The 24775-nt window shown below is 32.2% G+C and overlaps 1 protein-coding gene across 3 annotated transcripts in view; it reads left to right on the forward strand.

The window, feature by feature from the left end:
* The window catches only part of LOC124352711 (serine-rich adhesin for platelets-like), an 850824-nt gene that overhangs the window by 468518 nt on the left and 357531 nt on the right, over positions 1-24775 (forward strand). For all 3 annotated transcript variants that reach the window (XM_046802336.1, XM_046802335.1, XM_046802337.1), the window contains exon 5: positions 21908-22017. In XM_046802336.1, coding sequence (XP_046658292.1) covers positions 21908-22017 — 110 coding nt within the window. The remainder of the gene's footprint in view (positions 1-21907; positions 22018-24775) is intronic.

A 24775-nucleotide genomic window follows, 5' to 3' on the forward strand; every position in this document is an offset into this window, starting at 1 on the left:
AGAATCTTAGTTTACCATAGTTCTACTTTCGGTTTCTAATCTGAATCACAGCAAGCAAAAAAGTTCTTAAAAGTTACTTTTTCAGATATTTTAGCGGAATTTTGTAAAGCCAAATTCAGTCTCGACTTGTTTACACTGAATATGGCTCTACACCGAAGCTGAAATGTTTTAGAATGGCCATTTTTCACTATATTCTGATGATGTATGAACCCAAACATTAAAAAATAATCTTTTGGATAGATTTCATATTAAAATAATTAAATCATCGTTATTACTCTATTAAACAACCTTGAAGCCGCCATCTGCAGAAAAATAATTAATAGCTTATACAGTGATGTGAATATGACAATCAAAGATAGTAGCTGTTACGACATGATATGTAGCTTGTCTCATCACACAAGTGCACGTCAGAAGCAACGTCTTGTTTGTCACACTCCTCCAATGGTAAATATGTGTCAGTACCAGATATTTCGAGTTCAAAGATATCTACGATGTGGAAGTAAAATGTGTAGAGTTCCGCCACTACACTGACAAGCAGTCAAAAGTAACGACTCATTTATTTGGTACGATATTCGTAAGGTACCAAATAAATTTGTTTTTTTCTGCTTAAATAGCTGACCTCGATTTCAAGGAAATGTATTAGTAAGTTCAATAAAATGTAACACAATGTAAGCGTGTTCATGTGTTTAGACAAATTTCAATATATATATATATATATATATATATATATATATATATACATTTAGATTTAGGTTGTATGTAATTGTATATAACGTCCTGAAAGAAAATATCTTGAAGGTCCGTCATGAGGGTCATTTCTATAGGCATATTAGTATTAATTCTACCTAAAAACGTAGACCAAGATTTCTCCTATGATAACAAATTAAAGTTGATTTCTTCCTGGTTGTACATAAATTCTATACTGGTAAATGTTACTTTTTAATTTTAATCTTATTAAGTTCTGCGATACACTGATTCAAACGATATTTTTACATGTTATATTGAGTGTATATACACATGTTATACATATGCCTAGGGTATGGGCCAATTAATTACGTTATTTCTAAAATTTTGCATCGTCGCAGTACAAGTTTTGAGAATAATATAGAATTACGTATCACTACTGATATAGAACTACATACACTTTTGTGAATTGAGCAGAATTATGAAAACATGTCTTGTGAAAAAGTATGTATTCATCTATATAATTTCACTTGTACTTGTATAAATGTTCTTTGTGGCACAGAGTTCATTATTGGTTACAAGATTTTTAAACAACGTTTATGATATGCAACTTTTCATTTACTGGCATCTTAATACATTATTTGCAAAATTATTTTAATCTACTGATTTAAGGAACTACAGACTATAACACAAAGATTATTTCGTAACAGTTATTTTTCATCTACATGATATACTAGTCGAGGAAGAAATGTATGAATGTAAAAACGTGTTACAAAGGAATCCGTTTTTTTATATTAATGGACAGTCTTTGTAGTAAAATAACTGACAGGGTCATGTTTCAAATATAATTATCATTTGACACACGTAGTCGCCATAATGTAACTTTAAATTACATGGACATACGAACTCGTTTAAAGTATTAACGCACCACTTGGTTGGAATCGGTAATGATTATTGTAGTTACGTGTTCACTGATATTTCTGAGGCAATACGTTACGGTATCAAAATGTTTTATAGCCACCGTTTTGTGTTGCGGTTCATAAGGGTTGGTGAAAAAGTAATGATCAATACAAGTCAGATAATATCCAGTTATTTCCGATATTATTGGGAATTTGAATATAACATGTAGAAATCTAACAAAAGTATAAATTATTAATATGATAATATTTTATTTGGTTGAACATAAAGAATGTAATAAATGTAATATCTCTCTAATAACTAACTATAAAGTCAGTTACATTTGAAATTCAGTTACTTCCAAGTTGTAGATGCCAATCTACAGAGCGTATTTCTCATTCGAAACGAACGCACTACCAATTTCTGAACTTGGCTGGAAGAGAGTACGGACGGGGTTTGCCTTAATTAGTTCAGCAAACTGCGCGACCGACCGGGATGGCGCGGCAGGAAGGAGAAGTTGTTGTCAGGAACCTCGTGTCTCAGAATATTTTAATAATCACATGACCTTATTTAAAACTACGTGTTTAGAAGAAGCAGATGTTAAGATAGATATAGATCCGTACTATATTTAGTTGTTTCTAACTCTATAGAATAAGAACTGTTGTGTTAAGTGTTTTAATAACATCAACGGTTGTCACCTTCAGCGATCTGAAATATCTGTAATATCTTGAATATGTACAGAGTATAAAAAATAATCAAAACTCCTGTAAAAAATATAGTTTGTTGGACCATAACTCAAAGGAAGAAAAAAATACATTTTGTATTAAAAATATTGTAATTAATATTTCCAAAGTTTTATGATAAGTATTTTCATTTATCATTCAAATCAAATAACAATTAAATTAATGCATTTTACTGATCATATTTAATAAAAATACATTAAAATGAGTTTAAGGTACTATGTACTCATAGATTAAATACTAGCAGTTACCCGCGGCTCGGCACGCAATTTTTTAGTCTTGGTACGTTTATTACACTCCTGGTTAATTATTTACGACCCCGATTAACTATACCGGCTGTCTTAAAAGTCCCACTCCCTATTAACTTTTTCATAAATAGTGAAGTGATTTACTTTGGGGATGTATCTTTTCTATGATCTCAACAGAGTACTAGCACACGAAATATTTTGGACCGGAAGGAAATACAATGGTGGAATAGTCACTTTTGCCAGAAGTAGACTTAACAACAAAGTACGGTAATCGTTTATATTGGCCCAGAAAGACCTGGATCGGTGTAGATTATGGGAAATAGACTCTTTTTGCCTAAACAGATGAAATATGCAGGTATACAAGTATACAGGTATTTTCTTGCATTCAAACGTTTCTGTGGCACCAAAACTAACTTAGACCAACAAATGCTTTTTGATTGACATTAGTTTTTCATGCATGTAAGTGTATATTATCACAACAAAATGGCGAAGTACGACATCATTCTGCGGATGATATTAATCATTATTTAAAACTAATCATTTCATATAAACATGTATAAGCGAGCACGACCACTTGCACAAGCCAGGAGCAGAACACATTTTGTCTTTTGATACGCATCAGCTGTTTTAAATAGGTAATACAAATTGTACAAGATAAAAATAAAAAAAAAATAAAAAATACTGCTAGCGGCTAAAAAAGGAAAATTCTCGACCAATTTTTATATGACATTTTTTTTATTTAAATAATAAGTAATATCAGCTACAGAAGTTTTTAACACCCTTTTGTGAGACCCTGTATATAAATACTTAGACGGATCCATATATATATATATATATATATATATATATATATATATATATATATATATATATATCTTCAAATCCATTTATAACTACGTAATTCATAATAGTAACTTTATCTAAACAACTCCTTATTCTGGGTTATCAACATTTGTATTCTATCAATATTAGAAACATAGATTCATACAATGCCGTACTTGAGTTTTAATTATACACTCTTCCCACAACTCTAGTATCTTTTTCATTACGAAGATCTATGACAGTTTCCACAATATCGTTAATGGACACATTAACTACAGCGGGACCGGCAAGAGTTGCTGGCTCGGGACGGAACAAGACACGATTATAACTTTGATCTGCTAAGTAAGCCTTTGTTCCGCTCCTGCTCGTTAATGGTTCCGTTCTCCACTCTTTTTTGTGTGGCAAGTCTTACTTCTATGTATGTAGCCTTTCAAAAATACTGCCAAAGCCAAATATAGAAGTAACTTTTTAATTACGGTACTTTACAAATCTAACACAATAATAATTTGGGGCAGACCATTTCAAATGTTATAGTTCTCTTAGTAATGCTTTCTAGATCTTAATAGTTCCTAATTAGTTAATACTTCAAACCTCTCTGCATTTTAAAATTTCAACTAAAAAGGTGTGAGCTATTCACAAAAGAACAAGACGTGACTGAACTGGAACACATTAGAAAAGAATGCTTCATGCTTTAAACTCTGAAATTCAAGCAGAATTTCTTCTACAAATATAATTGTATAATACTATCGTTTATGCCTTACTGCTATCAATAAACAGAGCTCTTTATTTATTCAAAATTTACCTCGTTAAAAGTACGCTTTTTTATATCTGCCGTCTAAACTGATATTATTACAATATAGAGGACTAGAAAAACACTCGTTTAGATATATTAAATTAAAATATTTATCCAATAACAAACCGAACATAAATACATCAATATGTTTATATAACATTCCAATTTCACGTATGAGAAATAATTTCATGCATATGGTCCCCTATACTGTGCCGGGAGGCAAGAACTCTGTACATAAAACTCACTATGACTGCACAACATTCCAGTGATAGTTTCCACTTCCATGTCACTCTAAACCTGTCGAATTCCCCCTTTAAGTCACTGATCCTTCGGGGTTTATTGGAATACGCCAATTACTTCAGATAGTTCAAAAGATTAAAGTTACAAGGCGTCAAGTCACATGACCTTGGCGACCATTGATGGCCGGAAATCCGAGAAATGATGCGGTCCGGGAGCCATTTACAAAGCAACACAACCGTTTCGCGGGCAGCGTGGCAGGAGGCTTCATGCGTGTCATCATTTTTCATACGTGAAATTGGAAGGTATACGGACATGTTGATGTATTTATTTTTAGCTTTTTATTAAAATAAATCTCTTAATTTAACATATCAAACCAGGCGATATTTTTTAATAATCTTTATATACATTTACCGTAAAAGCTTTTTTTATTAAACTTGAGTGAAAAGAACGACAGAGCATATTAAATATTAATTACAGTCTTTAAGAGCTGGGATCTCTTATTTTTCATGAACTTCAAACTGTACAATTAAATTACTTCCTAATAAGCTGTATTAACTTTCTTTAGTTTAATTTATTCAAGGCCACTAAAATAGTGCATTTTTAAACTTGCATAGAACGCAACAGAAAAGCTAATAATATGCTCTTTTTATTCTTCTCCCATCTCACACTTAATAGACTGCTTATTTTTGGACTTCATAATTTTAAATTCAATAACATTTAGAAAATCTGCTCATTGCGATCAATCCCATGGGAAATTTTTCCAAAATGTTACACATCTTGGCCTATCCTGACTCCAATCCCTTCGAACAAATCAAATTACCAATATAAGTATATCTTTTTACAGAGTTTTCCCACACCAGAGAGAGTCCTATCCACACCACCACCATAACTTTTGAAAAGCTGTGAAAGTTGAAATATCCTCAGTTTTATGTGTATTTAGTAACATCTCTCATTGTCTATGATTTAACCGTAGCCTATACAGATAAAACGTTTACTACGTATTGTTATATTAAAAGAATTTACTTCTTTGCTTAGATGTTTCTAAACCTCATCCTTGTGGTATTTACAGTTTTCATAGTATAATTTATTCAAAACAAAAGTTCTAACAGTAACCTCCTCATATAAGTTAATTTTGACTGCTGTTAATTAATTATTTGAAAATTATCACCATACGTTAAATCTAGATTTTTTCCAACTATGGCGGAAAGGCATGTTAGTAAATAATCTATGGTACAGCTCCGCCTCGATTCACAACTGTACAACTTCTGTTGTTTCTCCTCCTTCCAACAATATGATGTGAACACAACAATCCAAGATAGTGGCTGCTGAGACATAACATGTAGCCTGTCTCATCGCGCAAATGTATGTCAAAAGCAGATGTCTTGTTTGTCACATTTCCCCAATGGTAAACAGACGTAACCACATATTGTGAAATATTTTTATATTTGGAACCTTGTTTTATATATTAAGTTCAATATGTTGACATACGCTTAACTAAGCTTTTTGTAATTTTCCAACTCAACAGTATTTAATTTTTCACAATGAACCCAGTAAAATTCATATTACTGTTGGACTACACTAATTTATTATGTAAATAGAGATTTATTACTTCCTAAGTATCCTCGTATAAGTTAGCAATAACGTAATATCAAACAACACATAAAATAGTTTTGCAAGCACAAAAATATCTTCTAATATATATATATATATATATATAATTATATAAACAAGGGTGTAAATTAAGTCCTGATAGGCCAGGACATATTCTAAACGGATTGAGATATCGATGTACAATCTTCACACCATACCTATTAAAATACTTGTATAAACCTTAATATTATTTAAAAAAATACAAATATACCCCCCCTTTTAAAAGTGTGTAGAAAGGGGTAACTTTAAATTTTCAAATTGCAATCCATATCCTGTCCTTATCGTCGTATCTGGTGTTTCTGGTGTGCATGGTGTTGGTAAGAGGTATCTTTTTATAGGTGGCATTACAGTGTAAGAGATTTATTTGCACATCACTTTTCTATGATTGTTGTAGAGAATTTTGTTTAATTTTGTTCTTTTCATTGAGTTGTCATTGAATAGACCTTTAAATTGATATGTAACAAAATAAGGGTTGCTATTTGAAAATTTTAAAGTTACCCCTCTTCTACCTCTCTTTCAATCGGGGAGTAAAATTTGTTTAACCGAAAATATCTCAGAAAGTAATTTAATAAGCATAGTGAAATTTGTAAATTGATATCTTAATAATTTTGGAATACATTCAGGCGTATCAGGACTTAATTTATACCATTAGACGTATTGAGGTTGTTTGCCTACATCTTTTCTAGGATCGCCGTAAAGATGTTTTATTCATGTAATTGTTTCTACTGAAGTTACATGCAAACTATTGCAGTTACCTCTCAAATTACTTGCCACATGATAGGGGTTGCGATTTGGAAATAAAGTGACTACCCTTAAAAAAGAGGGGGGGGGGGTTAATTTTTGGAACCTTCAAAATGTCCAATATATATATGTGTGTGTGTGTGTGTGTGTGTGTGTGTGTGTGTGTGTGTGTGTGTGTGTGTGTGTGTGTGTGTGTGTGTGTGTGTGTGTGTGTGTGTGTGTGTGTGTGTGTGTGTGTGTGTGTGTGTGTGTGTGTGTGTGTGGTGTGTGTGTGTGTGTGTGTGTGTGTGTGTGTGTGTGTGTGTGTGTGTGTGTGTGTGTGTGTGTGTGTGTGTGTGTGTGTGTGTGTGTGTGTGTGTGTGTGTGTGTGTGTGTGTGTGTGTGTGTGTGTGTGTGTGTGTGTGTGTGTGTGTGTGTGTGTGTGTGTGTGTGTGTGTGTGTGTGTGTGTGTGTGTGTGTGTGTGTGTGTGTGTGTGTGTGTGTGTGTGTGTGTGTGTGTGTGTGTGTGTGTGTGTGTGTGTGTGTGTGTGTGTGTGTGTGTGTGTGTGTGTGTGTGTGTGTGTGTGTGTGTGTGTGTGTGTGTGTGTGTGTGTGTGTGTGTGTGTGTGTGTGTGTGTGTGTGTGTGTGTGTGTGTGTGTGTGTGTGTGTGTGTGTGTGTGTGTGTGTGTGTGTGTGTGTGTGTGTGTGTGTGTGTGTGTGTGTGTGTGTGTGTGTGTGTGTGTGTGTGTGTGTGTGTGTGTGTGTGTGTGTGTGTGTGTGTGTGTGTGTGTGTGTGTGTGTGTGTGTGTGTGTGTGTGTGTGTGTGTGTGTGTGTGTGTGTGTGTGTGTGTGTGTGTGTGTGTGTGTGTGTGTGTGTATGTATTAATATATATTGGACTTTTTGAAGGATGAAAATATCCCCCCTTTTTCGGTGGTAACTTTATTTTCTAATTATATATATATATATATACAAAAGATATATATTATATATTTCATGCTTATATACATACATAAATATATACACATATAAATAGCATAATTTTTACAAATGATTTGATGAACTTCTTTTAAAGTTAAGAAGTTTACACATTGATAGAGTAGTTGTAAGTATATGTAAACAGATTAAAATTTAATACATTGTAAAATAATTTTTTATTTCCACAATCCACTTAGCAATTTTAAGAATCCGAAGTTACTGATTTTAGAAACAATATGATTAATGCTTGTTATTGACCCATTGTATCAAGTACTAAAAATAAGCTTTAGTTATTTTATAAATAGCTACCTAACTCTAATTATAAATAACTATTTTATAAAATCAGTAACCGATTATTCGTAATCTGTGAATGATTTGAGTGACAATGATTCATTTTTATAAGTGCCATGCTGGTTTACAACCAATATTTATTTAAGACACACATTGTCCCAGAGGTGGTCGACTCATTAATCACCCCGTATGGGCTGTCCCTCCCTGCCGACCCCAGCGTGTCTGTCCCCGCTAATGAACTAACGTGTCCACCCCACAGATTTATGTATTCATCCTGATTGCTCCATTTTAGCTTCTGGGTTTTCATTACTACAGTAACAGTCTGTCATCTTCGAATTGTAATTTAAATTATAATAGTTTGTTAATTTGATCCCACTAACACGCGTTTATTGGTTTTGTTACAGAGTTACAGGTCCTAATATCAAAATGGTTGAGACATTTTCTTGATTAACATACGTAAATTTTATGTATAAAAAAATTATATATATATATATATATATATATATATGCGTGTGTGTTATTTATTTTATTATCAATGACAGAGTCTGACAAGGCCCAACAGATAACGTAATTTATCATCAATGACTACTGTACTGTGACAGATTCTGAGACGGCCAATCAGACGTTCTTTATCATCAGAGGCTACGGTGCTGTGACAGACTCTACCAAGGATAATCAGATAACTTCTTTCATTAAAGTTTGTTATTGACGGTGGATGATTTAAATGTTAGGCAAGAACAAAATTCATTAAAAACTAATACGTGTACAGCAATGAACCCTCCCAAGTCCTTGAGATTTCGTTACTATTATATTAAATAACAGTATTAAATACAATGAACTGAATTAATTTAAGGTTTTCCTGTTTCTTTTTGACATATTACGATTTTAATTTATGTTCAGTGTTAAATAATAATAAAAGACGTGAAATAACTGTGGCCATAGAGTAATTTAGCTTTATTATCCTACACAACATTATAATAGATTTGTTTAGATTTGTCAAAATTGAAGCTCGGCCAGTAAAGGAAATGCCATTAATCGACAGTTTTGATCACTAATATCAAATGCGTTGCGGTCTTTTTTTATCGTATATCAATATCTATTACTGCTAATGGATACATTAACTACAGTAGGCTGGTGAGAGCTTCAGATCGTGATGGAACATGATTTTAATTTTGAACTGCAGAGTAAGTCTTTGTTCAAACTTCTATCGTAAATGTTTCCAATTTTTACACTGTATCGATTACAATTCTCCTAATAATGATATATTATTGCTCTTAAATTAAATACTAAATTGATAATTAACTTAATCCTAGAAAACTAATATACTTTAACTTTTCTTCAGGAATATATTGATTCGTTGTTAGCTGGGTGTTAGCGAACAACGTAAGTTCACTTGAGGGGCTGAAAAACTTTATTTCTGTGTGTCTCCTTGTCTGTCAATCAATGCAACAGAGTAAATCTCACCTGATTGGGTGTCACCATAATAAACAACATATAATAATTATTATATTTTTAAAATTATTAGCACGCCTTTTTGAAAGAACATAAACTTCAGAATATTGTCTTAAGTCATAGGGAAAAAATATTCATAATAAATAACTATTCAGTTTAGATTAATTGCGCTGTATTACTTAGGAAGCGAGGGAAAAATGTTTTATATGACTGTCTCTCCGCACAATATCTGTAGACTTCAAATTTTCCATGAAGGTTACTTTTTGTATGAGAACACGATGCTGGTGCATATCATGCTATTGGATTTGGTGAACGGTTAGAAATTATTATTATTTATGTTATGAAATTATGTTATTTTTACATTTCCTTATGAGTAACCACAATTCTGAACAAATTCAGTAAATTCATAAGAGATTTTAACTTGTGATATATTAGCACTTGTATTTTAAGTATCCATACACATAAAACAGTTTAAGGTGGTTTGATCCGTAGACTTTTATTACTTAAACATTCTTATAAAACGAATTTTAATGAACAAAAATGTGGATGTATCATGTAGTATATATCGAGAAATATCTCATCTTTAAACTTGAAATTTTGAAGGAACTCCATTTCTACGATAGTTCAATGATGTGACCAGGGAATTGTAATGGCCATCGTTGAAGCGTATAGCCCGGTAGAGATAACACAATTTCGCTTTTGTTTGTGGGGGCTCTACAATATATGCATATTATTTGAATACTTTTTTTCTAATGAAATGAGCTGTAGACTTGACATTTTTCACTGAAACTGAACGGAACCCGTTACGCAACACGTAGTATAGTTTACTCCTACTTTGTTTATTTATTAATTGGAAAGAAACGAAAATCATCAGATCTCGTATTGTATAACGTTTACTCCATAATAGGTCACCTGACTGTTATGCTTTGCCTATGCTGTGCTTATGAAACATATCAAGACAATAACAATGTTACATAATTAATATATCTACGTTGTGTAATTTAAAACTTTATCATACACAATATAATAACAACATATTACAGTAGGATAATTGCATGAAATAAATGATTTTGTAGCGTTTAAATAGATGCACAATTTAACAATGCACTCACTTGTGAAAAAATATAAGATATATAGTAATATGTTCAATAATACAGTTCCATTTTATCAGATTTTAATAAACAAGAAACTGTAATTTTGTTCTCCAAATTTTACAATTAATTATGTATTGTGGGCGGCCCACTGCTACCTTTTGTTTCTGTATAATTTGACGTTGGATTAAATCTTAAAACTGCCACCATTTCGAGTATTTAGTTAAACTAATCCTTGTGTCTTTTTCTATATCTTTTTACATGTTTGCACTTCTAAACGTGTATAAATACGAATTATGAAGTAAAGTATTATATCCATATCAGAAATAAAGCACTTTTCGGCAAAGATTAAAGATTTTAGTTTATTATATGATAAACTTAAAATAAGATTAACTCATAATAAATAAACTAATAAACTTAAAAGTTCTTATTTTAGTTTAAAGAATCACCTTCTGACGTTGACTGTAACGATACTAAAAGCCCTGAAATACCCTACATAGGATTCATTTCCTTTGTATAAAAAACAATTAACAAACCTTTTACTTAAATTATTACTAGGTTTTAATGCTTATGTGCTTGTTATGAATGTTTCACAATTAAATAAATTTAACGCATTTTAAATATAACCTATTAAATTTTTAATATTAATTAGGAAATTTATTAATTGTTAATTAATAACATTGTAAAAATTGTTAATCTAACGCAGTATATGAACATGGAAATGTTTTTATTTATATTTGTCAGTACCTTAGAAGGTGACAACGTATCATAAATAAGCTATATATAATAATATATACATTTATATATGGTGTGTGTGTGTTTATATAAGACATAAATTGTCACAGATTATACTAATATCCACCCAGTACTAAACTGTCCTCCCTCAGCATTACCAACGAACTAACAAGTGTGACACAACGGTTTGCTCTCGTGTATTGAACCCAATTACTTCTTTCAACCTCAATACGTTTTGTGCCATTTCCTAATATTGAAACTAATTGCGTCATTGCCAAACAATTAAGGAAAATAATCACACACATATCCATTATCTGCAATGGATAAATCACCGCATATAGTTGACTGAAAAGTGGAAACAGTTTTTTACTATTATACAATCAAAACTACAAAAATCGGATATTATTGCTAACAATAATCTATGATTCTCCAGTGAAATGATAAAAAGAAAATATAATACCTCCCACATTTAATCTTCTTATAAATAAAAATGAATCGCAAAATGTGTTGCTAAGCGCTAATCTCCAGAGCGAGCGGCTCGACCAAATCGGCTAAAAATCTTTTAGTAAAATATTCGTTGAAATCCGAGGAAGATTAATATGAAGATAAAGATTAGAAAATTTACCTGGTATATTTTTGATTTCTGAAAAAATTGACGTTTCATTATCCAAATTTAACTGACATTAAATAGTTGTTGACGGTGGGATGAACTTCGCCAAATATGCTGTAAGACCCCTTTTCAGATTAAGACTTTATAAATTATTAATTTTACAGAACTTGATCAGTCGTTTAATGAAGATAGCAAATAAAAACCTACGATTTAGTCTATATTGCATCAGTGACGAATTTAAAACATCTAATACATTATCATATTGTTACAACTTATAAAATTAGCCTTCATGAAATAATTAGTAGATTTTGTCACGGATTTTGAAGCCTACCAATTTGGTGAACTTCCTTGGCATTGTGTTCAGGAATTTTTTGAAAAAAAAGAAGAAATGAATACTAACATGACTCAACGATCCACTCTTTCCCAGACTATCGTCAGAAAGATATTAAGAGTTCTTAACGCAAGATCTTATAATTTAGATAAAGATAGTTTATAAACAGATCTTACGATAACGATTATTTTGGAAATTTGCATAAACTTAATAAGAATCTCTCCCTTCTAAGGGATGTAGATAGGATTCCTCCCCAGACCGTAATAGGCTTACGTTTGCAAGTATATTTTCTTCTTTGGGACAGCAAGCTAATCTCAACTTTGGCACTGGAAATACCAGTAGATCGAAAGTAGATTCCAAGAACCGAAACTAGTCGTTTATTGACCAAAGTTGATTTCCGAGAGCTAAAAACGAATATAACTTTTTATAGAGACAATCAGGTAAATTTAAATGTGGCACCGTAAGTAGGCGGTCTGTAGTAGACATTTTAAAGGGAGTAGCCTTCTCAGACCTACTTATGTTCATATTTGTTTTGTCAGTAAAAAGTTAAACTCTGCTATGGCACTAGAAATATCTTAGACAGAAAGTAAATTTAAACATGACAAGGATTGAAGTAGGACGATTTTTGACCGAATTTGAATTTTCTTTTTCAGTGTGGTTTGGTGTTCTAAATATAAATAATTATAATCATAAATGCTCCTACAATGCCAAATCATGATATCAGAGATTAATCACTGAAATAATATGTATTTGATGTATCCCTACTTACATTTAGAAAATTTCAAACGAATCCATCACATTACATCATAAGTATTTTTACTACCTATAACAAGGTGTGTAACATTTTGAAAAATGCGTTTGGAGCCGCGGGGAACAGCTAGTAACAAATAAAAATTGCTTTATCGCCTTATTAATATAATTGTATATGATATAAGTTTAGGTTGCAATGCCAATCATCATTGAAATAGTTCAATTTAATCGTTCCGCGACAATAAACTAGGGGATTGTTTAGTAAATCATGCTTATTTGGTGATTTGCTTTAAAAGTCCTTGTGTTTTAATTTACTTTTAACAGATTGTATCATAAAACAGAGGTACTAGTTTAGATAAAAGTTTGTTGATGTATTTTGAATAGTTTTTACTTACATTTTACATGTCAGTTTCAATAAACTTGTTTATATAGCCATTTAAATTTAAAATACGGTTTATTCTTGTATACAATGTTTGAAAAGAAAATTTCAGTATCAATACAATATGTTGAAATAGTTAACAAATATAATAGGTTTGATATTATTTTGTATGTAAATGGCTTTACAATTCAAAATTGATCATAGCTAAAACTGGTTCATACACGGATATATATCCCCGTCACTTCTTATTTTATTGACCTGGAAACACCACTCACACTTAGTTTCTGACATGTTGAGCCATGAAATGTAGTATGTCTTATCACACAAATACATGCCAAAAGCAGCTATCTTGTTACTCATATTCCTTCCATGATATATCGTGAGCAGTATTATAATGTATAGATGTTTAGTTTTATTTCTCAATTCCATTATTGTTAGCATTATATTATTATTAATTATTAATTGCTGTGTCTTCGCCGTCACACAGGTTTTATTAAGTATAAAAATAGAGTTTTAAACACTGTGAAATAAATTGTCATCAGAAATACTTTTTTATACTAATTTAAACTCTCTGAAACAATTTAATTATAAATTACTGTTATTAGTCACGTAGATAGTCTATTAAGCAACCTGTAACCAAGAACCGATTTCAAAAATTACAGTACTTTTCGCAACATTCAGAGATTCGGAACTTTTGTAAAATTTTTATACAATACTTAACTTATTGAAATAACTTGAATTGCGTATAAGATAATTTATTTTGTGGCAGTAGGATAAGCCCTTTAACAAGTATTGATCGATTGCAATGCGTCTGGTAAATTCAAACAAATTTTGGGTTCTAACTTTAAATTTAGGATGTAAATGTAGATTTAAATTTCAATTTAATATATACATATAATGTAATAAACAACTGTGGACATAAAATATATATTATTTATATCTATAATAGTACAACTCAATTTTAAAATATCTGAATCTATACTTGCTAAAAGTAATGTGTTTATCATGTAGTACAATAACGTCAATAAATATGATTAACAGGTAACTTGGTGCTAGTTCACACAATGTGCACATTTTGCATTAGAAACGAGAGACTAGTTTACAAGTAAATATATTTGGATTATATTCAAGCTTTCAAGGCAATGTTGAAAATTATAATTAATGGATGATTGGATCACGTACAGCGTATTGGGTGTTGGTTTACGGACAATTGAAGATGGGAAAGTCGACAATTTGTATTATGTAAACATTATTGGTGGTTGGGTATAATATTATTATGGATAAATATAGTATCCAGTAATGCAAGAGTATTATGTACATGCCAAAGCTATCGTTATTTGGATAGGTTTGATATTCAATCACTTGATCCTCCTGGAGTAATAAGAGGCACCTGCAATAAAAAGGGAGCTTCTGTGCAGTTTTTAACCATCAAGAAAGTAATTCTTACCATTGATGAAAGTAGACTACCCTTATTTACCCAGGGATACTTCGGTAATATATGTATAATAGAATACTTGTACGGATGTAATCTGATATTCATTGTACTCTTTATTTAATGTCATGTTGCCACTATATTATTCTGGAACTTTTCCCAGGGACTAACATGGTAAAAGTGTGTGAGTTCTCATCGTAGCTCAACTCGAAATTCATTTTGACGTTCTTTTGCGAAGTGAAGTACTTCCAGGCTCTGCTTAATGGGGATAGATATCAACACGTTATAATAAACCGTCACCTCTCCTGGAGGTTCAAATTTCCAGACATAGAAGTGGTGATTAAGCTTCCTTTAACTGACCGTCACCAACTTAACAACCGTGATAGTAAAGGGAGAAGATCCTTCGGTTCTTCCTTGATGGAAACTAGAAACCTACTAGTCTTATGTAACGAATAGCTATCACTGATGTTAATAATAATAATAATACTGATGTTGATGGTAATAATTTTAAACATATATACACATTTAAATTTTATCATGTTGACTTATTAAACATAACTTACCGCATCAAGCTTTAGGAACACGTCAAGATCATTCAGTACAGAGCCACGGTAAAGGTATTATCTAAATATTATAGTAATACAGTTATTGTACAGTAGTTTAACGCTTACTCCAGCAGACACCGTACTGTGTTAGGCTATAGGAAACTAATCAAGGTAACTCAGTATATAAAAAAGTGAAGATGTTTATCAGTAGGAGATAATAATAAATATATTCCATACTATAGATTTCCATATATATTCAACATAGTATTAATCAAAGTAGTTCGTATAATATATTGTGTAGTTTATGATTTTTTAAATTAGTTGTTAGGATACGCATATAACGAATTAAAACCTTAGTGTACTCTTAAACCTTACTTTATTTCTTTTGACTCATAATAATTAGCAATAATACTGCATAATCAGTTCAATCAGTTTACGTAGTATATGATAACATTCATTAGTTGATTGTATTATAATTTTTGTATTTAAACATGTATACATATATCTCGCCAACGATATCAATACTCCAAGATTGCCTTCAATACATAGACAGCGCTTATAGGAGATTAAACATAATACCAATTTCTCTGCACTTGGACGGCTGCCTACTAGTGTTTCAAACACACATTGTCTCATAGGCAATGGTCATTAATAACAACCGGTACGAGGCTGTCCCTCCCTGACCCTACTCGCCCTTCTAGCCCTTACGTGTCTCCCCCTCCCACTAATGAGCTAACATGTCCGCTCCCACAGAGTTATGCATCAGCCTGATTGCTCTATCTCAGTTGGATGTGTTACATTTGTCCCACTAGAATTTGTAAATCTATTATGTCCAGTATATGTTTTCGTTGTATAAACGTAAAATATGATATCAGTAACAGTCAAATAATTTAATCTACTATTTTACTTAAAATGTATAATTTTGTAATTTAATGAATGGGAATTAAATGTCATAATTTGAACATGTAGCGATGTTGACTTTCTTCATAGCAAGGATATTCGGTCGGAATGGTAGTATAATAAAACCCCTGATCCAAGACTGAATCATTTTAAATGTTCAAGACTTTAAAAAAGTCCTTACAGCGTTTTAGTAACTATAACTCTTTAACATTGTATACGTTAACCCATAACATTATGTACGCGCAGTAATTACACTGTGCATTGTTACCTGACTAGTTATACTGAGCCGGTACGGGTTCAGTACTTACACAGTGCATTGTTACCTTACTAACTATACTGAGCCGGTACGGGTTCCGTACTTACACAGTGCATTGTTACCTGCCTAATAATACTGAGCCGGTACGGGTTCCGTACTTACACAGTGCATTGTTACCTGCCTAATAATACTGAACCGGTACGGGTTCAGTACTTACACAGTGCATTGTTACCTTACTAACTATACTGAGCCGGTACGGGTTCAGTACTTACACTGTACATTGTTACCTGACTAATCATACTGAACCGGTACGGATTAAGTACTTACACAGTGCATTGTTACCTTACTAACTATACTGAGCCGGTACGGGTTCCGTACTTACACAGCGCATTGTTACCTGACTAATAATATTGAACCGGTACGGGTTCAGTACTTACAGAGTGCATTGTTAACTTCCTAACTATACTGAGCCGGTACGGGTTCCGTACTTACACAGTGCATTGTTACCTGCCTAATAATACTGAACCGGTACGGGTTCAGTACTTACACAGTGCATTGTTACCTTCCTAACTATACTGAGCCGGTACGGGTTCAATACTTACACAGTGCATTGTTACCTGACTAATTATTCTGAGCCGGTACGGGTTCAGTTCTTACACAGTGCATTGTTACCTGCCTGCCTAATAATACTGAACCGGTACGGGTTCAGTACTTACACAGTGCATTGTTACCTTACTAACTATACTGAGCCGGTACGGGTTCCGTACTTACACAGTGCATTGTTACCTGCCTAATAATACTGAACCGGTACGGGTTCAGTACTTACACAGTGCATTGTTACCTAACTAATAATACTGAACCGGTACGGGTTCAGTACTTACACAGTGCATTGTTACCTGACTAATAATACTGAGCCGGTACGGGTTCAGTACTTACACAGTGCATTGTTACCTGACTAATTATTCTGAGCCGGTACGGGTTCAGTTCTTACACAGTGCATTGTTACCTGACTAATTATACTGAGCCGGTACGGGTTCCGTACTTACACAGTGCATTGTTACCTGCCTAATAATACTGAACCGGTACGGGTTCAGTACTTACACAGCGCATTGTTACCTGACTAATAATATTGAACCGGTACGGGTTCAGTACTTACACAGTGCATTGTTACCTGACTAATTATACTGAGCCGGTACGGGTTCAGTTCTTACACAGTGCATTGTTACTTGACTAATAATACTGAACCGGTACGGGTTATATAAATTAGATACATATCTAATTTACACAAACTCAATTAACACAAACACAAACATTTGACACAAACATTTAGCACAAACACAATTAACACAAACATTAATACAGTCTCAAAAATGCCATGAACAGTAAAATAACAAAATAATTACTTATTTAGATTATACTAACCACTAGAAAATTAAGGTTGGACTAGTGTTTTAATATTAATGGATTGGATTGAAGATATATAATAACGTTTTACGTATTTGTGATAAAAGAAATTAAATTTTTTGGCAAGCAATGGTTTAAAAAAATTTAAAACACTATGATAAAACTAGTAATGCCAAATAAATAATATTTATGGATGTTATAACTAATTTGGTTATTTTACTGTTTAGGTAAAATCAACATAACACTTAATGTTTGTAATAGATAGTTATCAGGATTAAAATTTGTTTTATGTCATTTATTTTGCACTAAAATTTGTACAATGATTTATTTAATTGATAATATAATGCGATGGAAGATTATAATACTTTGAGGTATATAGGTTTTTACAAAAAAATGTTTCACAAAAAGGCCGAATATTTCGGTTTGTTTAGACAGTAAAGGTATTTACAAAAGAATTCGCATTCTCATATGTGAACTAACATTTCCATCAAAACCAATTTTTACAAATAAAATATTAGGAAGTGGTTTTAACATGTATGATGTTTTAAAAACTGAGTATGTGGGCCAAAGTAAAAAATACTTCATGGTTACATTTTTAATAACAATATATTTCACTGGACAAATGTTAGCGACGCAATAAGGAATGATGTAAAAACCAAGGAGTGCTTATGAAATATGTAATAAAAGGAGGCTCTTACTTTTTCTTGCTGTAGATACGTTGTGACTGATAAACGAAGCTGATAATAAGAAAAGCAAAGAGTTAGTTTAGGATATACTGTCATCAACAATGTTCTACCTATTAATTTTACTACCAAAAAATGTTTCACAAAAAGGCCGAATATTTCAGTTTGTTTAGACAGTAAAGGTATAATTGTTATACCTCCTCCCCCCTATAATTCTCCGCCCTCAATTTCTGAACTTGAGTAATAAATAGCAGTGTAGACGAGGATTGCTTTAATATCGACAGCAGTGTCATGCACATGAATTAGTTAAATTACCTGCAAGTTGTAATTGCCTACTACCGGGTATTTCTCTTTCGAAACGAACGCTCCCTCAATTTCTGAACTTGGCTACAAGTAGGAGTGTGGACGAGGTTTGCTTTAATTAATTCAGCAAACTGAGCGACGCGGTGGTGGCAAGGAGAAGTTGTTGTCGGGAAACTCGTGTCTCAGAATATTTTAATAATTACATGCACTTGATGACTCGCTTCACAACTGCTTGTGTATAAATAAACTTTTAAGATAGAAACCACCTGGATTGGTGGTCTGGTTTAGGTTTATGAAAGATCGGATTATTATTATATATAAACTTTTTATTACTATTCAGAATTTTGCGTTGGTTTAAATACTGTATTTTAGTGTTTTATTTGATAAGGTTTGATTTAAAATATGTGAATAATTAATAAAATTCGAAGCTTGCTTATGCGATAGTTATATTATTTTAAACTTTAAAGCTGTTTAAATATTTGATCAACAACTGGATTTTCTTAAAAGAATATTTTATTTTAAATAGACAATTTGAGAAGTTAATATTCGCTATTTACGATTCCTGGAACGATCCCTTGAATATTGTTGTTAGAAAGGGGCTGAAACGAATACATTAAAATGAGGCTAAAATGAGGAAGGAGAGACACTAATGGTAAGATGACATGGAAGTGGTGTGAAAATAGTAGACAAAAATTTCTTATCGTATCAGATATGAAGTTTAGGAAGTACGTAACATGTACTTTAGAGTGCATGTGTTTTGGTAGGATGAAAGAACCTGTACCAGAGACGTGATAGCAGCAAAAGAGTGGATCTGGAAGAAAGGATTTCTGTGTTGTGAGCTCCATTTACACAAACTATTGTTTACAAAATGGTAAGAAGCACAATTACGAAAGTGCAGTGCAGTATACGAAGGCACGAAAGTTGGATGAACAGAAAGAAAAGTATTAAATGTAAGGAAGAAAATATAAGATAGCGATTCTGAAGATCTTAGTGTGAATTGAAATTGCAAACTAGGTGACTTAGAGGTGATAGGGTGCTCACGAAATTCCCTGGTCAGTTCTTTAGAACTAAGTAACACAATATGTTATGTAAAACGGTCTAGAGAATAAGTCTTCGAATTCTTTGGTAAAGGTAAGAACAAAGACTTCAGCTTAACTCTTCTCTCTCCATTTCTCATTCCCTCCCTTCCATGTACGATAAGCCCGATCAACAGAAAGGTGCTAGTTACGTAAATTAGAAATACGTACGTAGGATATTGTCTTAGCTCTCATAAAAATAGTGGTTTAATTAGTTTTTGAATTTTTACAGAAACACAGTTGTGTAACGTCTTCCTCAAATTCCTCAACGTTTACGTTACGAGTGTAGTCTTAAATTAACGTGCTTTTAAAATTCACCACAACATTTATTTTTAAAGTCCGTTGTATTTAACAAATTTTTTACGGTTTTAAAGATATAATTGTTATCACAATCTATACAATGTAGGTACTTTGTTAGGTTATTTTAATTTTTCAGCTTTTGTACTTTCAAACACGATTCACACAAAAACAGTTGTTTCATTAATATAACTAGGCCTCCATTGAAATGTTGACAGTTGATTACAATAAAATAAACTGTTCATTTAAAACTTAGCGGGAGGTTTTAATGACTATTAAAATTAGTTGCAAAGAGTTTGCCGGGGGCCAGCTGCTAGTTAAACTCGGAACCGTCTGATTGCTACATCAACATCTGCAGGCGCCAGTATTGGGACCAGTTCATTAATATTAATCATTACTGTCTTCAGTAAAGCTTCATTAAAACTTTCCAAAGTTATTAGAGATATTCCGAACAAATTCTTTCGACGTGACAAGTGATTATAATATTTCTTCTTGTTTTCATCAGCCTCTAAGAGATTTCTGTTGCATATAAATTGGTTTTTGATTTACGTACAAAGAGATAATTGTTCATAAAATATCTTATTTTACGGCATATTACAGCTTAAATTAACTAACCAAAATCCTATACATTATATTGCATTTTTGTGTGTTACAACTTGATGTTTGTGTAGTGGTAATACTCTTTTCGTTTGCTTTCTTTTTCCTATGTAACACAGTTCCTTAATTTACAGTCTACGAAACGTGGTTTTACCTCACATGAATTAAAAAAGGAAAGTAATGTAGCAAACGTTAAAAAATATATATTCCTTTTTATAAACTTGAAGACTTTCTTTAAAAAGATATATTTTCTGCTCAGTAGCCAATAATCATTGGTGACACATACATTAAAATAAAATAGATACATTGATAAGACTAGAGTGATTCATCTCAAATAAGCCTGATAAACTATAGCAGAGTTTTCACATCCGGAAAACATCAATTTCTATATGGCATTCCTTTTGTATTTTTGGTGTTGTAAAACTTTTTTGTAAGGTTTATTGATTTTGATGTCTATTAATCGAAACCTAGACATTCATACGGTATCAAGTATGTCACGCTGAGTGAGCAATATATATAACTGCAATATCAATTAGTACATGTGTCGTCAAGCGGGTTTAGTAGAGCAAGAGGGCTTCAATAAACCTGGAGTATTTGCTTATAGTATCAGCAATCTGTTCGATAACTACGGATGATGGAAATAATATCTTACTTAGGCGTCAGTTTAAAATTGAAAAAGAATCATTAATACATAAACATTTACAATTATTTTGTAGCAGCGACAAATTTTACTCATTATAATTTCTTTTTAAAGGTAAGCGTAATAAACGTTATAGTAAATGGAGTATTCAATAAACAAAACAATTGAAATTTATTATTTTAGTACCTATTATGTACATAAATTTAGTTTTAAAACTGTCAAACTTTTAGCATGTTGGCTCGTTATCGACCTACCCTATAAAATACTATACATTTGAATTTTAATACAGTTTTCTTTTTCGTCGTTACTTGACTTAAATGCTTTTATATTTCAGCATCACTAAAGTGGTTCTCTCCTGTTCTAGTGGGGAGTACGGAGGACGTAAAGGGCACGCCGGACTCAAGCAAACTGTCCGTCAAAAAAGCCCGGCCTAAAGCTTCATCTCCCAACCGCCAAGGCCCTCAGCAGTGTCAGGTAATCTTCGTTCTATTTTCAAACTCTATATATTATTATTGTTAACTGTATTTTTGAAAAAATAATTATAATGTGAGTAGCAAGCTAGAATGTAGTTTGATGATTACTTACAAGTGTCATAGTATACAGACAGAAACAATCGAACTTTGAGCTTTATCGGCAATTTCCATTGGAATTCCGGTTCTTGACATGTCTCCTTACATTTAGATTATTATTTCAGCCGTAAATATCCAAAAATATTTTACCTAAATGAAAATTACGGTTAAAAACTTATACTTGTAGTTTGTAAAATAAAAATTCTGAATCTTCTTTATAAGAGAATATAAACTGTATACGATATACTGTTTCTTATGCTACAATAGATGAGTTGTGTTAGTAGTGATGAAACTCTGAAGCTTATCCTCCCAATCCCCTTTAAGTCTTATTTCATTCGTCCTAGCGAGCCAGTAGCACATGCGAAGATCTTATTAAACAAAATAAGGGGTGGAGTCAAAACAGTGCAACTTTAATAATACTGATAACAAACCTGTTGCGGCCACAAAAAGGATTTAAACCTACGCTATTCAATAAAAAAAACTGAATAGCTAATTTATTTTTGTATTTACTAGACGTACGCCTATAAATAGTAGGATTCGTATGATAATTAAAAGAAAGTAATGACCTGAAGTTCGTTTCAGGAAGAACTTCGTATCTTCTTGTGTCTAGTTTTACGGCTTCAGAGCCATATAGGATGTTGTCTGAATTAAAGCATTTCTGTCCCATTACAAACATTAGGAATGCCTTAAACATCTTGTCCACTGTAAAGATGTCCAAAATACTCTCATTAGAGCCCGGGAAATTATATAGAATGTGAATCGTGCTGAAAATACTACTCAGTGAATATAATTGGGGACTTAACGTCCAAAGTATGATTTCAAGAATGTTGAGGTTACTGCATTATAATTGGATCTGACATACGGCTTTCTCGCGAGTAATATTAAAGACATTGCGCATACTTGCAGATCTCTTGAAATCTTATTAGATAAGATAGCTTGATTGCATTAGTTTTACAAATACAGTGCTGAGTTGTCATTATGATCAAAGATTATTACTGTTGTTTCAATAAAAACAATAGGTCAGTCTCATTTTGTTATTTATGTTTACGAAATATTGGAACTTTAAATATCATGTCTGAAAATCAAGAACATTGTACTCTGAGCTTGAAAGTTGTGCCACGCAAGCACAAAATAAGACACTAAGATGTTTTATACTCCGCGAAGCACAAAATAAATCACTCCCTTGGCTGCTACAAATCATGAGAAATAACGGCTAGCAAAGAAAAACTCCTTCAAGATTGTTAAGACCTTTGGACATTATGCTTATGTTTTACATTATGTCGCAATGTCATTTATTTGTTTTAGTATCATTATAAATGGTTAGTATCAAACCAATTAGTTATTTAATATATTTCATTCAGGCCAATATTGCAATAACCATTACACATATTTAAAACACTGAATATTGTCGTACATTTATTATTATTTCAACACAATTTTATACGGTAAAACTGTTTGTAAAAGATTCAGTGCTACGTTAACTTTACAAGTATGGGGCTTAAAGGAGTAATAAATAGGTTGTAAATTATAGCCGAGTAATTAAAAGGTATAAATACAAGAATTGAAAATATAATAACTATTATTTAAAAATAACGTTTACTTCTCTTGCTACTGCTCTAATAATGCAGTGGTTTTAACTGTATAATGTTATCTTAATTGATGTAGTTCTAGATAGATTGACCCTTACTTCACTTATAAAATTCATTTATTACCAACTCCATCTAAAAGTAAAGACCAAATGAAGCTAGGTTGACTCGCAACTAAGCATTGTTGGGTGGATCTAAATCTAAATCTTTATTGTTGTCCATTCCATCTATTGTGTCTTATTATATATACCAAAACTATTAATGCAGTTCACGTAAGTGCTGTCTTGGAGTATGCAAGTACTGGAAAGAACGCTTTTTAATTACCATATATACATTTAATCTGGTAACACCGTTTAAGCTTGGTGAAAAAAGCTCGCACCTTAAACTTGGTAAAACTGTAGGTAGGTCAAGTAATTACATTCAAACTAGCATCAAAGTTGAAGTAGTTTCAAAGTGTTTGATTATTCTATAAAATTTACCTGCTTTGTTGTAGTTTAAATTCCGTGGATTAAAATATCTTTTATGTACAATGAATTTTACATTTTTATAAATTTATTATTATTGTTATATTAAAATATCATAACTTTATCCATTAAAATCTGCGCCATCATATTTGAATCGTGGCCTAAATAAAGAGACGTAAACTTTTAACCTTTGCTAAACTTAACCCTGTAGGTATACACTGGAAACGATTGACACAGATCCATACATTCAACACCACAAATTATTTACACCCCGTAAACTACTGAACTCTTATTTTTAAATTGGACTATTAGTAATTTTTATTCATGAGTTTTACATAAAGTGAGTTCTGTTCATTTGGGACAGATATATGGGGAAATCTCTCATTGCACTCAGTCCTAAAAGGGTCTTTGCGATGCTTTCGCAGTGACAGGATATTCAGGATGGATAAGGTTGGAGTTAGGTACGAGTACTACATCCTGTTACGATTGTATGGGAAGGATGAAGAGCACTATATCAGCCATGTCAGCTTGGAAGAAGGAATACTATCTCAGTTTCAGTCAAAGTGAGTAAAGGAAGCCATGCTCCCTTATGTTTGCGCTTTCAAAATCCCTA

Source organism: Homalodisca vitripennis, chromosome 1 (assembly GCF_021130785.1).
Source record: "Homalodisca vitripennis isolate AUS2020 chromosome 1, UT_GWSS_2.1, whole genome shotgun sequence".
Lineage (NCBI taxonomy): Eukaryota > Metazoa > Arthropoda > Insecta > Hemiptera > Cicadellidae > Homalodisca > Homalodisca vitripennis.